Source organism: Heteronotia binoei, chromosome 7, assembly GCF_032191835.1.
Source record: "Heteronotia binoei isolate CCM8104 ecotype False Entrance Well chromosome 7, APGP_CSIRO_Hbin_v1, whole genome shotgun sequence".
Lineage (NCBI taxonomy): Eukaryota > Metazoa > Chordata > Lepidosauria > Squamata > Gekkonidae > Heteronotia > Heteronotia binoei.
In genome coordinates, this window is record NC_083229.1 from 89,901,024 (window position 1) to 89,917,679 (window position 16,656).

Sequence of the window (16,656 nt, forward strand, 5' to 3'; positions counted from 1 at the left end):
TGGAAGGAGACACATATCCATTGTTTTTATTTTTCCCATGCATGCTTAAGCTTACAAAATGAGCCGTTAGTTGCAATCCTGTAATAATTTCAGTTGGAAAACCTACTTCTACACTTTCTTTGATTGCAATGAAGCACTAATACATGCACAACAGACTGCATGGATAGACTGGCTTTGGGCTTTCTTCTCTTGCTCTAGTACAGCAGGTCCTTTCCACTGCTCTTTCATAGGCATTTTTTTTTAACCACAGGAAAATTTAACGTGATAGGTGATGGTTTGGTCAGGGACTCAAACACCAAAAACAAGACCACATCCTTTTTACTTTGTCCATATTAAACTATAGCACAGAACAGTATAGCAAAGACTGTTTACTCTCTAACAGAAATACAGGATTATTCCATGAGAAGGGTAGCAGCATTGATTCTTTGAGCTACGAACTGTAAACATTTATTTCCATGAGCATTCAATTATCTACTTCCTTCCTTCCAAAAATGTTTAGTGGTGGTATGAAATTCAACATGTGAGGCTGATCATGGAAGAATCAGTACCCATTCTGTACTATAAGAGCAGTATATGTGAGAGCAGTATAGTCTTGCTCACTTTAAGTCAACCTCTAATATTAAACAGCATACAGAAATATATATCTTATAGTTCCTTGATCTTGCTATAGTGTGAAGCTTATCTTACGACACTGATCGACAGCACCCCCAGCACATTGTTCACATGCCTCCAACCATTCTATTAGTTTGCTTCTGATCTGGTAGATGATGACAGCTAGAAATAGCGCATAGACCACCTTTTAAATTTCTCCCTGGATCTAGTTTTGATGGCCATCAACTAAGCAGACCTAAGAACACCTGCCTGTGAAGCCCACTGCTGTTGTATTTACAATATGATTATCTGAAGACATATTTTGTTAATTTTTGGAAGTGGGTGTAAGCATTAAACAATGGTCTGACTTCACTTTATAAATAACTGGCCCTTTCTATTCAATCAATCAAAATAATTAAAGCAGAAACAAAAGCAGTGATAATACATATTCCCACTGCCAAAGTGTTCCATATGCATGTTTTTTTTCTCTGCCACACCTCCAATATTATTCTTTCTTTTTTATAAATGAAACTTTTTCTTTGGTTTCCTGTATCTTTTCTGTTATTCTTCCCTTTGTTTCTTCCATTTTCCCAGTTAGCATCTCCTTTGTTTCTTCCATTTTCCCACTTATCATGTCTCTGGTTTCCTCCATTTTCCCTGAAAGACGCTCTTTCGTTTCTTCCATTCGGTCCTGAATGAATTCCTTGACTGGAGGTGGTGTGGATATGTATCCATGCTTACGAAGATACTTCACAGCGAGGGATGTTCCACCTATGGTCACTGCATATCTGGCTGGAGTTGCAACCTTGTCAACAGGAAGGAAGGAAGCATAGAGCCATTAGCAGCAGAACCCTCAAAAACCAACACCTACCACTTTAGGATTCAAGAAAAAAGCAGTTCATCTATTTTAGTCACTAAAGCAAAAATAGAACAAAAAATTCAAAACAGAGGTGGCTTAGAAGTTAAAATGTCTCTGGAGTAAGCCAAGGTAAGTAGTCCCTGTGGTGCCACAAGCCAGTGCTGCAGAAGCCACGTGGTTCAGTGGTGCCAATGGTGGCCATCAACTCACCCAGTGTTTCCTGACAACAGTGCAGGAAGAGGCATGTTGTAACAGGCAGTGTGTCAAACTAGAATTGGGGAGACCCAGGTCCAAATCCCTACTTTGCCATAATGTTTGCCAGATGACCTTGAACCTGTCAGTCTCTCTAACTTTCAACCTCTCTCATGGGGTTGTGTGATGAGGAGGAGATTGGATTTATACACCATCTTTCACTACCCAAAGAAGTCTCAGAGTGGCTTACAAATCTCCTTTCCCTTCCCCTCCCCACACAGACATCCTGTGAGGTAGGTGGGGCTGAGAGAGCTCACCCAGCAGAACAGCTTTGAGATAACCTGTGGCTAACCCAAGGTCACATCAGCAGGTGTACATGGAGGAGTGGGGAATCAAACTCAGTTCTCCCAGATAAGAGTCTGTGCCCTTAACCACTACACCAAACTGCAGATAAAATGAGGAAGGGGAGAATGATGTTGTAAGTTGCTTTTGATCCCTATTAGGGAGTAAAGTAAGGTATACCTATCTAATTAAATAAATTGCTGCTGAATGGTCCAAGCCAAGTGGCTCAGAGACATTGGAAAAGTTGCTGGGGCTTGGCTCTCATTGCTGCCAGTGGCCCCCTCTAGCAGCTGCCCACCAGGAAATTTTCTTGTAAACCAAACAGCCAGCTTGCCCCTGCTTGAAAAGTGAACCTTCACCTTTACTGAATCTCAAGAAGCCTTTCAGTTGCTAAAAAGTTCAGTGAGCCCAATCCCTCAACCTGACTAACACTACAGAAGTCCTCGTTAGCACAGCTCACTCAAAAATTACACACTGCTGTATTGACAACAGTCACAAGCATAATGGAGAAAAACAGCTGCATACCTACAACTGATGTTCTTCAAGTGGTAACATGTACAGTCACGCATACAAACTCTCAAGCATGCAACATGCACCCAGAAGAGCAGCTCATCATAAGAGCTTTATGTGGGCAGAGCCAAACATCCATCTGTTCTTTCCAATGATGTAGCAGGCTAGATAAATTACACACATCAGTGATGCCACAGGACTCCCCCTCCCAGGGGACCCACCATCTTGGATCCTTGTACACTTCCACAACTTAGTATAGGCCTAGCAATGAAAAATGGAGTCTGGATAAACTTTTACTAAAATAACAGTGAGTCATGCAGACGGTGTGCAAGGAATGTGAAGCAAGTCCTCCATTAATCATATGAAAGCCGTATCTCGTGGCAGTTAACAAAGGAGCCTTTTCCCCAAGGACCTAAAATGCTCCCTCCCTGATAATCTGGCCTAAATAATGATTCAAATAATCAATACAATGAGTAACAGGCTAGCCCCAGTCATTTCTTCCTTAAGTGCTGAACAGGAAAATTTCTCCCCATACCCCATCATGTACAGTACTCAGCCGACTATCTAAACTCTCAGTCTCCCTAAAGGAACACTTCTGTTTGATATTTTTACTTCTAATGCAAAAGAAGAAAAACTCCCCTCTACAATGTACACAAAAATCCCCCTTTCAAATTAGTTCATCTCTGGAGAGATGGAGTTTTCATCATGTCCACATTCCAATGCCAACACATTTTCCTCTCCTCAGTCTTAGCAAAAATGTATAAAAAATCATCCCTCCATTCATCCAGTTTGTAACAGGTGTTACCCCAACTGTATGGTCGGCCCCTCTTACTTTTCCACCCTGTTCTGCACTTCTTCAGAGCTGCCCAGTTGTGTTCAAGAAGCAGGCTTGTATGTCTTTAATTCTCCCCTTTTATTTTCTCCCTTACTAGCAGATAGTTTGTTAGGGAAAAGGTTTAAACTGTGTTTGTACTTCACATGTGCATTTATTTCCTTTCTGTAGTGCTTGTTTTTGTTTACCTGATTCAATGTGGTTCTCTTCTGTTAATTTATTTTTGTTCAAGAAGCTTAATCCCCTTTATTTCCTTTGAGTGTTGGTCTGTATCTTGACCCCCGTATACACAAGTTACGGTCACAGCAATTAATACCTCACAGCACATGTATTCTCTCTTTGCTAGCAGAAGAACACTTCTGCTGGCTACAGGGACTACATGTGTATTGGTAATTTGGGTAATATCCATTAGGGGAAGGCTGAATGAGTGGGTTTGTGTGACCACACAGATGACCACTCTAAGAACATCAGTTACATGTAAGCAACCTGGTTTTTTTTTCTTCATGATCTCTGCACATCACACATATGGGACAGATTTGCAAGCTTCAGCATTTGGAGGTGGGAACAGCTCAAGTTATGCTACGGAAACTTTATTAATAACAAAGCACAAACCATCATTTAACCAATTTATGAAAATAAGTTTAAAAGCTCTTCCAAATGCTGCATTTCTCTTCACTTTAACGTCCAATTCATAATGTCTTATGAATGCTGAGGAACATGTCCATGTTGTCACTTTACAGAGAGCTGGTATTAAGACTCGTCTCAAAAAAAGAGGTGAATATAGCAGTTGCTTGTGTTGAATTAGCTCTGACAATCTGTGGCAGTGACTTCTTTGCTATGGTGTAACACAATATCAAATCTTTAAACCCTTTCTATGGCCCCCACAGCAGACTAAAAGATGTGAATTCCTAAGGAAAGACAGGATCCTATCAATATAAAATTGCATTTGTTGTTGGGGGGCGAGGGGAGACAGGAATATCATATCTTTGTAACATGTGGAACTGTGACACTACTTTAGGCAAAAATGATATATCTGGTCTCTGTCACTATCTGCATGAAAACTTATATAAATAACATCAATGTACATAACTCTACTTTTTGCTGAAGCTATTGCAATTAAAATTACAATTTTAGAGACAAATTTTATGTTTCAAGTTGCCAAAGGCTCAAATGGAGGTTTAATTAACAAATATAACACTAACTGTAAATTCCAAGGGGAAACCGGAACTGGGGGGGAAATTCTCACTAAACCTTAGAAATCTGTTTCATCAGCAGATGGGGGGAAAAAACCACCATAGCCACCCACCTTAAAGTGATGTGATGAAATGGTTGCTAAGTGGAACCACAGTGAGGAAATGCCTAAACCTTCAGTTTGTAGGTTTACGATATACTCACATAGGTCCATTCTGCAGCAGGACACTGGATCCAAAACCTGACCCCTTCTATATGCTACAAAACACATCAATTTACCATTATACAATTTCTTGCTTGATGGTTTTCCAACATTATCCAGCATCTTCCACATCTCATATAGCCCAAAAGCTGATTCTCCATGTTGTCAGATGCAGTTTGGCCACATCTGGGTGCAATACCTTTCCTCCCTGAGATAGTAGACCCATTTCTCAGAAGAGGCAGATACTGGTCCCCTTGCCATGTGCAGTAGAGTGAGAAACCATACCTGTCTTGGCCAGAATGGTACAATTAGGATTCAATTGGTCCTGTCCACCCTTATTTTGTGAAGAACCTTCAACACTGAGAGGAGAGGTGAGAGCATATAAACAATTCACCTATCCACTTCATTGTAAATGCATCCACTTTTGAGCCTCTTTCCACTCCGCATCTTGTGCAATATACTGGGTACTTGTAACTTATTGGCAAAATGAACACAGGACCCTGTCATCCCTAGACCATTTGCGGGCTACATGCCCCTGCATGATTAACGCATCTGTTAACATATCTCCTGGGACATGCACTGCTGAGATATGGACATTGTACTGCACACACTGCTCCCACAGATTTCACACTAGGGTGCACAAGGCAGGTGAATTAGTTCTTTCCTGTTTGTTGATATCATACACCAATGAGATATTGTCCATTGTCATCTGAACTGACTGACAATGGGGGCAGGGGGAGAGACCCTGAAACACCTGGATTGCATTCCAGCCTCTCTGTGATTTCAAGCCTGGTTCATCAGATGCCCCTGGTAATGAGCTCCCCATCCTCAAACTGACTCATATTTTGTCAATGTAACCTGGTTTGATGAATCTAATGCTTCTTAACAGATCATCTTAACTGAGCTGTCAAACAAGGGACTCTCACACTAACCTTGGTGCATACAGAACAGTTGAATGCTCCTGAATCTGTGGATTGAACACATTGTGACACCACATTTGCAGTAGTCTCATTCTCAATTTTCCATAAGATATTACTGCTGTATGTATGAGTCCTAATAATCTCTGAACTGTAACTGCCTTTAGTTCTGGCTGAGCAAGAACCTGCCTCACAAGGGATCCAATTTGCTGCACTCTCTCTTCCATGGCAGGAATGCCCAGCCCACAACAGAATCTAACACTGCTCCTATGAACTTCAGACATAGCATAGAGCTGAAATACAATTTCTTTGCATTCACTCTCAGCCCCCATTGATCCAGCAATGTTTGTGCAGATGCATGAACTATCAGCCAGTCATCCAGGTACCCTTTTTGTGAAGACAGGCTATCACAACTGCCTGAGGGGCAACTGACAGGCCAGAAAGCAGAACCTTATACCAGCACTGCATGCTCCCTGTGGCAAAATTAAAATAATCTTCTGTGTTGCAGACATAAAAACACACACATCCTTTAGATATATGGAGATGAAAAAAACATGGCTGCTGTTAGGAGAAGTGGATAGTGGACACTGAAATCATTTACACACACACACGGATTCAATATAGGTCTCATGCTCCCACCTCTTTTTGGAATTGCAAAATACCTGGAATACAAATTAAGTCCACAGGAGATGGGAGCACTGTTGATGACAAATTCTGCATGCCCAGAGAAACGGCATTTAGGCCCTAACAGTTTTATGCTCTTGAGCGCTACAGAGAAATTAGGTGTGAGTGTGGGGTTGTTCTTATCTAAGTTCTTCTTGATTTAGAGTGGTACTGGATTGTGTTTCTTTGACTCTTTTCATAAGCTATCTTGAATCTTTATACAGAAAGATAGGAGAGAAATATTAATACAAATACAAATTTCTTGGAATGAACTTTGGATTACAACCTTATGTAGTAAATAGTGAACTAGCATTATATAAATTCCATTTCAGGTAATCAGCAACATCCAGAGAGCACAGCACAACATTACTGAGTGCACAGAATTCGTGTGCCTATACAATTTTTGCTGATGCATAAGCATTAATTGCCAAAATGCAATCTTGTCTTTGGAATCCAGTACAATGCAGTGCCTTGGTGATACAATGCAATTTCAGTCAAAGAAACTTGTGAAGAGCAAATGATGAGAAAAGTTTTTAAAATCAATTTTTCTACCAAAAAGACAATTTCACATGTGCAAAGACTAAATAAGACCTTTATATGCTTTTGATTGCCCTTTCTAATCCTGTACCCTGTATACTCGTTCTTTTCCTCCTACCTAAATCTTTGTTCCCAGTTTTGAGTTCCACATAATGACATATCATCAGGAAATAAGTGGGAGGACATATACTAATTCCTACTTCAATGAAGGCTGATGGTTTGGCAGTTTGAATCTGCTTGTAAATGCTCTCTGCCTCTCACATCAGAATAACCTCTCACTTTACATAATAGCACCTTATTGGAAAATACTTAGCAAATGCTGCAGCACTTGGCTGAAAAGCCCAGAGATATTCATCATAGGCTAACCAGGCGATAGTGCTGGAAAGGCAGGTCAGAACCACAAAGAGGGAAAAAAGTATTGAGATCCTGATGACAACCTCCTGTCCCAGCAAATTTCACTTTCATAGAAAACAATTAAACATTTCTGTAGCCGTGCAGAAAACAAAAGTATTGCTTTAAAGTACTGAAATAAATGAAGGCTTTCACTGCTCAAAGAAATGGCTATTCCTGCATTATGCATTTCAGTAAGGTTTCCAATGGGAAGAACAGAACGGAAGTTCATCAACTATTGTATCCATACCCACTTAAAAGAGCAAAAATATCCTAAGGGTGCATAAATGATAGTGGAAGTATAACTAGTATTAGCAATAATATTTATCTGGCACATTCAGTACAGTAATTGTTGGATGGTTAAAATAATATCCCCTCTTCCCATTCCCCCAAACTTTTACAGTGCTTTCTTCATTTCTGCCCTGAAGCACATCCTCTGACAGAGAACAACATTTTAAAACAGTACCCTTTCTCCTAGAGTACCCTTAAAAACAGTACCCTTTTCTTCTGATTATCTTCAGCATCTCAGCAACTGGAATACGTCTATCTACCTGTAGATCTTCCTTCCCTCACCTGTCATGCTCTGTTAAATACTAGTGTTTTCCCCACTGTTGTCCTGCCTTCCTTTGCCATCATTATTATCACACTATTCTGAACTCATGTGATAAGAGTCCACAATGAATAAGTTATTTACAAGTGTAATTTTTAGTGTAACTAATGGGTTGTGGTCACTTCATTACTTTGTCCCCTTCACCCCAATTTTATCAGAGAGGAACTTCTCACTGACTTTTTCATGACTTACCTTGTACATTGCATATGCAGTTATTAAATTTCCACTCTGGGAATTCTTTAGTATATTTACAATGCTTTCAGGCATTCCTAGGAATTCAAGGAAAGGAACGACATTTACTCCCCTGTGAAAGAAAGATAAAGTTAAATGAACAGATTACTAACATTCTTATACTTCTTTTGGTGAGACTGCCAAACATAAGGGCTAATTAAAAACCTCCTACTAGGTAGTCAATCATACTTTTTTTGGAACTAGACTGTTCAATACCACTGAAGAGAGTTGGAAACTCCATTATTCATAACATTTCATTTTCATCGAAGTATTGTTTTGAAACAGAGAATCATGTATATAAATATTGTAATGTAGCAGGACTTTGGAGGCATTTCACCGATGTTGTTTACACTTTTCTAACATCTCAAAACCAAGAAAGGCAATACAGAAAGCTGAGGAAGGGCTGAATTTGCAAGGAATAAGAGGTCAACTCATGTGCTTTAGGGAAAATTCTTTTTAGGTTCTTCTGCTACAATAGATCCTTTAACACATGGAACTGTTGGTCATCAGAGAATTCCTTTAATAACAATCTCAGTTTAACTCTGAAACTGAAAATTCCGGTCGTTTTCGCACTTACCTTATTCCGGAGCAACGTCCCTCTTCACCGCGCAGCGTCTGCGCGTATTTCGCACTACTTGCTCCGCAGAACCCGGAAGTCCCGCGGCTTTTGCGTCGCAAATGTAAACTGGTTTTTGGTGGTTTACATTCGCGATGCAAAAGCCGTGGGACTTCTGGGTTCTGCGGAGCAAGTAGTGCGAAATCCACGCAGACGCTGCGCGGTGAAGAGGGACGTCGCTCTGGAATAAGGTAAGTGCGAAAACGACATCTGTCTTCTTATTTATCCTAACTTTATCAAAGCTTAAAGAACTAAAATCACGGGACGATTTCAGACATTAGTCTGTGGCAGCAAAAAATAAACAGAACACCACTGTCATGATCCTAGCCCTAATGCAGCCTACAGGCTCCAGGGAAGCCTGTGTTAAGAGTAGCTACAGCAGGGGGTGTCAAACATGTGGCCTGGGGGCCAAATCAGGTCCCTGGAGGGCTCCTACCAGGCCTCCAAGCAATTGGCTGTCATCTGCTTCCTTCTGCATAACAGCTTGCTTTGCAAGGCTTGCTCAATCACACAGGAGCTACAGAACAAAACCTCTATTCTCGCCATTGGCTGAGGCTCCTCCCTTGGGGAGGAAGGGGGGGAGCAGAGTTTCCTTTGCCAAGTTCTCTCAATCACACAGCAGAGCAACTGAGCCAAGCTTCTCTTTCTTCTACTGGCTGAGGCTCCTCTCTCTCCTGGTCCCCTGGGGAAGGAAGGAAAGAGCCAGAGCTTCCTTTGCCCAGTTTCCTGGATTGTACAGGACAGATGCAAAGAAAGTACCTTTAAGACCAATGAGTGCTAATGTTTTAAGCATGTTTTAAGTTTTTGTCTGTATCCTCTATAAAATGTATATCTCTGCTACCAAATCTTAAATAGGTACACATATGCCTGGCCCGACAAGGGCTCATTTATGTCAGATCCGGCTCTCATAACAAAGGAGTTTAACACCCCTGAGCTACAGGGCCTACATTTCCCAAGATCCCTTCTGTCCCTCTGATTGGGTCAGCAGCAGTTTTGGAGGAAAAACTTGCTCAGAGGGGTGGTGCATGGAAGGAAGGAAATAAAAGGCCAAGCTAGAGAGAGGGAAGTGTTCTCTCTGGAAAGGCTGCAGCAGGAGGGTTCCCTCATCCAACAAGTAGTGAGTCTGCTTGCACAGAGAAAGGGAACATATAGCTAGTTGCTTTAGGGCTTTTGTTTTTGCTTTGTATCACCTTTATGTTTCTACTTTTCACTGTTGCACTAATAATTAAAACTCACTTGTTTATTCTTGAGCTTTTATAATAAAATTATTGTTATACGGTCTGGGTTCTCATCTCTCTTCAGTCATGGATAGAAGGCGTTTTGTTAACAAGAAAGACAGGAGTGGGTGGGTGTTCTGGGCCCTTCCAGACAGACCCTTACCATAGAGGTGGCAGCCAGCAGAAGGACCTTCCTGATCCCCCACTTGTGGCAGCCATGTATTATATAATCATTAAGCTAACATTGTCCTTACAAACATGATAATAAACTCGACTAAACCCAGTGGGATTTCCATGCGTAAGACTGGACTACATGTTCCAATATGTTTATATTTGGTGATTTATCCTGCAAGGCTTATTTGTATTTCATGTTCCTTTGTTATTATTTGATTTAAATTACTTTTGTGCTTGAAACATCAACAGCCTTTATCAGCTCAAGTGAACTTAAGGTGGTTTACAATTTAAATAAAATAATAACAAAAAACAGAATTTAAAACCACAATTTAAGACTGCACCAAATTAATCAAATGTAGTTACATAAAGTTTTATGGAAAATCTGTCTGTGGATAGGAAATCCTGAATCCTGACTTGTTAATGGGTCAGTTTGGCTAGAAATTCTGAAAAATGAGGATTATCAGAATAACTAAGTATGACTCTGCTTAAACCAAAAATTTGGACACTTGTTAGATTTAAATAAATGCTTATTTTTGGATTGCACGTGTCAAACAGATGACATGGAATAATGGTACTTCTTAATTTGTAGTTAGAGGTATAAGCCTTTGACATCACAAGGTTTGTTTCAGTTACTTTAACCAGCTGGCATTAAGTGCTATGGATCCAAATGTCATTCTAAATTTATCACTTCTCAAAGTAATAAAGCTCCCAAGCCATTTAATATTTTGCTTTACAGAGATCCAAGTAAAACACTCACCTCCAGGTACTTTAGACTAAGTGAAGGTTAGCTAATCTTTGGCCAACAATATACATTCAGGAATTATTATTATTATTAAAATTAAATTTGTATATTGAACTAGAAACAAATTAAGCCCAGTGCTTATATGCAAGAAAAACATACCTTTGGAAGTGGGAAAGATACTCAAGCAATAACATTGATCATGAAAGTTTATATAAACATAAGTAACTCAGATGGCAATCTTAAGGAAGTCTATTCTGAATCCTACTTACAACTAATCAATGGGGCTCACTCCCATGAAAGTGTTTTTAGGACTACACTTTAAACCTGGGAACTGAAAATTCATATACGTAATCACTGATGTTCTAAGCCCAGGGATATCTATAAATACTGGAAAAACTCCTTTTGTGACTACTGTTTAATCAACATATTATTACAGAGAACTCTTCACAAGCATTTGATGAACAGTACTTGGAGAATGTCAAAGTATGTACAAGTGCATCTGAGATAGTGATGTATGAATACACCCTCTTAGTTTTTTTACATATTCATTATAAACATGCATAATGAATTCTTTGCTAGTTTTCTTGTTTTGTTTATTCTCTTTTAACATTTGTTACAAGCCATTTTAATACAAAAACTGGCATCAGTTTTAATAATTTCTACTGGATGTTATCAGTAAAATGCCAGGGAAGGTTACAGAAATTTTACACCAAACAGGGAGAACGCATATCAGAAACAGGAATTTTCAAACCGACTATGTGTTAATAAAATTTAGTAACATTCCTAACCTGGACAGCTTGCAGTAAAAAAGCTTTGTTTTTAAAAATCCAGCTTTTTTATACTTTTCAGTGAGACAATACCATATTACACAGCTGCGATTTCTATGTTAAATGAACATCTGGGTAAGTATCTCAAATTAGTACAGTGTGACCATATGACAGTATATGATATACTAAGGAGAGAGACTACATTTTGTGTAGTCTCCATAGCACCAATGTTTTATGTGCCGTGACCCCATGCCATTTACTCCAGGGCCGTTGAACTCATTTTTTGGAGGGCTGGATCTGACACAAATGGAACTTTGTGGGGCCGGGCCATGAGTGCCATAATGTAATGCAAGGTAGTGGATATATAAACTTTATAAAGGACACAAACACAATTAAAGATATTGCTTTAAACTTAAAATAGAAACATGCTTAAAATGCTTGCAATATTGTTTTTAAAATGGAAAGGTAGGGGAATAGTGGGATTTGGCAATGCAATTTTTAAAATAAAACATCAAGAAAAAGCACAAGAATCACAACAGAAACTTAAAATATAAAATGCTCTGAGCCTGGGAAAACAATGAAAAAGCATTGCAAGCTTCTCCCCCAGTCTATTCGGATTGGCAATGGCTCTACAGTGTAATATCCCTCTTTGGCTGTGGGTTCCCTGGTTAGAATACTCACTAGGTCAGGTCCATGCAGCAGACACAAGCTGGCTCAAAGCATCAACCCTTTATTTGCAAGGACACAACTCCAGGCTTCAGCTGGTTATAGGAATGCTGAAAGTGCTACTGATCTCCACTCCATTGAAATACATTGCAGCACAGACAAAGTTGCAAGGAAAATGTGGAATCCATTAAGGTCGCTGGGCCCTATCTATCTGGGTACAGAGACCTTAATGGAAAATTGTTCCACCTTTTTCTTGCAGCTTTGCTTCCTGCTGCAACTGGCAAAGACAAGGCAGAAAAAGCAAGGAACTAAAAGAGCAGGGAACTTTGTCAGCCTTGGAACTTCAAAGGGTAAGGACAGGAGGGGAAGGAGAAGGGGGAGAAAAGAACTCCACAGGCCAGGTTAAAACGCTGGCTGGGCCAGACATTTGACGCCCCTGATTTACTCCACCAGTAGCTAATTCTGAAATGGAAACAAAACTAAGAGAAATTATTATAAATGGTAATGTTCTTAAAGAAGCACATTACTTAAAATGGGCTGAACCAAAGTTCTTGATTAACTGATGCACCAATTAACTTTGCTTTTTTAAATTCAAGTTTAGTCCTGTGATTGGCTACAAATAAGACAGTCTTCCTGCTTATATTAAGCACGTAGAAAGAATTATTTGGGTCACTGATAATCAATACTGCCTAGTTTCTTCAGCAGTTGAGTGTAGCAAAATACATTTTATAAGGCTCTTCAGAAAAAAACTGAAAAACTGTTTCAGGTTCACAAGCAATTAATCTATTCCTCAAGGACAAGGTAAGCAGTGAACTTAAATATTTAGTACTTATTTATGACTCATATATGCAGCAATGGATTTACCTAGTTTATTAAAGAAGTAAAAAATAAAATTTATGGCATGCCTACAGTTACATATGAAATCTGTAAGCAACTGTTACAATACATATTTAGAAGTAGACTGTTGGAACAATCTTCCTTCCTTCAGGGCAAGGCAGCATGCTTTATAGCACTTATTTCTTATGTCAGAGACAAGACCACCTAGAAGAACAGCAAGAGAAACAACACACACAGAGGACCTTATCAAGAACAAAAGATACAAAAAAGACATGATGTGGTCTTGGCCTCTTAAAATGAGACAGGGAGAAAACCTGAGTGGACTTTCTCATGCAATTTTATCATTTCAGAGACCTTTCATCCAGTTTAGGAGAAGACACTGATTCAAGAACACAAGTGCCCATATATATGAGGGTTTACTCTCAGCAGAATAGTGCTCCTTCAAATACTAACTTGCTACATGGAACAGAAACCTTAATGTTCACTTTATAAATTCTCTACACAGTTGCAAGATTTAAGATTTCAGTAAACAGCAGAGAAGGTTTCAATTTTGAATATTTAGCATGAACCACATTGCATACATATTCTTGTTAAGATCTGTTTGAACCATAAAAATAATTATACAATTCACCACTTACTTTAAAGATGCATAGTAAAAGGCTCCAAACCATATGCTGGAAGTGAAAAGATGCACTGAAACAAAAACTTTTCCATACTGCTTAATACCTTTCTTGAATCTCTGCACGAGACTAAGTGACTTGTCTTGTAGGGGATCAAGCTCTGTGGAACTTGGATTTACAGGGGCTCCTTGGGCTAAGTTACCTGTTGTTCTGGTATGTATTTCTTTGTTCAGTTCTTTAGAATGAGAGTCTTCTGATTGGGATGATACTTTCCCCAAAGATTCCGTTTCCTTAGAAACACAAACGGTAACAGATGCATGTAGACACTGACATTGGGAGCTCAAAGCCAAGGATACCATTTTGTATCTAGGATTAAGCAAGGATTGTCCATTCAAGCAACGAAAGATACAGGTGCGATGAGGTATCAAATACGTCCTGTATGCCAACTGAAATGACCTCTGCATTGTGATTGATGGCAACAGCATACTGATGATACAGTTATATGCAGCTCCTAAAAAACCAAGTAGATTGTTAAGAGTACGTATACAACACATTTATAGATTACTATTATCTTGCATTTATCAGTGCAATTTCAGAATTAAAACAGCTTTTACAAAGCAGTAGGATTTAGTAATAAGGATGGGTACAGTTCATGGTTTGTGAAGCAAAGTTCACACACTGAAGACCTGACACAAATGTCTGCGAATTTTGATGCAACCTGATTTATGCAAAACAGCTCAGATTTTAGTTTTAAATGAATCTGACAGCTCAACAGTTTGCTTTAAGTGAGTAATTTAATCCCTGCTTTCTGCTGCCCATGGTTTTAAATGGCTCAGTTCCCACTGCTCAGCTGTTTGGAAACCCCTACTTTCTGCTCCCAAAAAAATGCCGCCAGGAGCAGAAAGTGGGGTTTATATGGCCCGGAGCCATTAAAACCAAATAGCTAAGTGGCAAAACACCTACTTTCTGCTCCCTGCTAAAAACTGCAGGAAGCAGGGATTTAAACTTTAAATGGCCCACAACCCAATATGAACTGGTTTGGTTCACGAATTGGCGTATCAGTTTAGCCATGAACCACATCGGAAAAATGCAGTTCATGGTCATCTCTACTTAGCAATATCAAGCTTTATTTACACCATTAGGAAAGTGCTACTGTGAAATATAGGAAAAACAAGTATTTTTGTACTTATTTTCTCAGTAATTTTTACAAAAACAATTCCAGCACAGAAGAAGATGATGATATTGGATTTATATCCCGCCCTCCACTTTGAAGAGTCTCAGAGCGGCTCACAATCTCCCTTACCTTCCTCCCCCACACCCTGTGAGGTGGGTGGGCCTGGAGAGGGTTCTCACAGCAGCTGCCCTTTCAAGCACAACCTCGGCCAGAGCTATGGCTGACCCAAGGCCATGCTAGCAAGTGCAAGTGGAAGAGTGGGGAATCAAACCTGGTTCTCCCAGATAAGAGTCCGCACACTTAACCACTACACCAAACTGGCTGAAATGTATAAGTGGGGTTTGTGTTTTTGCAGAGATACTGAATTAAACTAGTGTATATTTCCCTAATACCAAAAGGTTCAGAAAAAATGAAATAAATAAAAGTGTTAAACTTTCTAAAATATAGGTTAAATCTATGGCTAAAAAAGTATGCTTACCATTGGGCAAATTTCCAAAGAAGCAAGAAAACACAGCTGGCAATTAAGTTATCTGACTCATTCCATATCACATGATGTTAGTTTTTTTAGTAGTCTACTTAATAGTTGAGTTGATACTTCTGCATTTTTGGCAACAGAGCTCAAATACATCTTGTTTCTTTTATTTATTTATCTTAGAAAATCACTGTCCTTTTCAATCCTAGATTAAGCTCTCCTTTATAGATTAAAAATAAAATGCTTTATATTCTTGTTTGCTGTTGTTACTTCCCATTCTATGTATCAGATACTAGCATATGATTATATCTCCATTAACTCAAATAGAAGCTACATGCACAGATCTGGTGCAAACAGTCACATTCTAGGCAAGAGTATGCATCCAAACCTGCATCCTAGTAGACTACACTGCCACAGACTTCCCACCTGGACTTGATAATGCACTGATTCTGATTCTGGGGAGGGGAATAAAAGTGGTTACCTTGCCTGGATTATTGTGTTTGCTGGCTTTCCCAGGATGAGAAAAGGACAATTGAAGAGTAAGCATGAGGGTGGGATGACTTGAAGAAATACAGAGCCATTCCCTCCCCTTACTTTTGGCACCACCTAATGCCAACATGTTAGTTTGGACCTCATACCTGAGAGCTGTCTACCAATATGTTCATCAGAAGCATGTATGCACAAAACATAGCTTCTCTGGGGATGGGGATGGATGGGGAATAAGCATTTTTAATAACATGTGGTAGAAAGAACTGTTAAATTGCAGCCAACTGATTATGACAACCCCATAGGGTGTTCAAGGCAAAAGATTTTCAGAGGTGGTTTGCCATTGTCTTTGCATTGCAACTCTGAATTTCCTTGGTAGTCTCTCATTCAAATACTAACCAGGGCTTAGCCTGCTTAGTTTCCAAGACCTGACAAAACAGGATTAGACTAGGCAGCAGTAACAATACCAAGTGGCAAAAGGCTAATTTGCAAGGGATATTTTAATTTTGTTTAATTTGTGAAAACTGATCATAATCATAAACCATATAAACATCAGATCTCTGCATCTACTCAAAACATTACTTTTAACATCTGCCCTCAAAAGAACCTTCTTAGGTTCAGACTATACATGATCACAGGTATCTGTGTTCAGAATCCCAAATGCATTGCTGAGCTTCACAAGATAGTTAGGTGTGTAAACAAGAGGCATATGTGTGTCTGGGGCAACACTACTTGGAAACAGGAAGGAACTAACTCTTCTCCCATTCAATTTTCCTGACTGGAAATGTCCCCTTTCCTGGCTGCTTTAAGTCCTATAG

General features: G+C 39.5%; 1 protein-coding gene across 3 annotated transcripts in view; it reads right to left on the reverse strand.

Annotated features, from left to right (window-relative positions):
- The window catches only part of FAM210A (family with sequence similarity 210 member A), a 21,449-nt gene continuing 4,793 nt past the window's right edge, over nt 1–16,656 (reverse strand). For all 3 annotated transcript variants that reach the window (XM_060244055.1, XM_060244053.1, XM_060244054.1), the window contains exons 2-4: nt 13,725–14,217; nt 8,029–8,140; nt 1–1,396 (exon numbers count right to left, since the gene is read on the reverse strand). In XM_060244055.1, the coding sequence (XP_060100038.1) occupies nt 1,097–1,396; nt 8,029–8,140; nt 13,725–14,191 (879 nt within the window). In that variant the 5' untranslated portion in view covers nt 14,192–14,217 and the 3' untranslated portion in view covers nt 1–1,096. The remainder of the gene's footprint in view (nt 1,397–8,028; nt 8,141–13,724; nt 14,218–16,656) is intronic.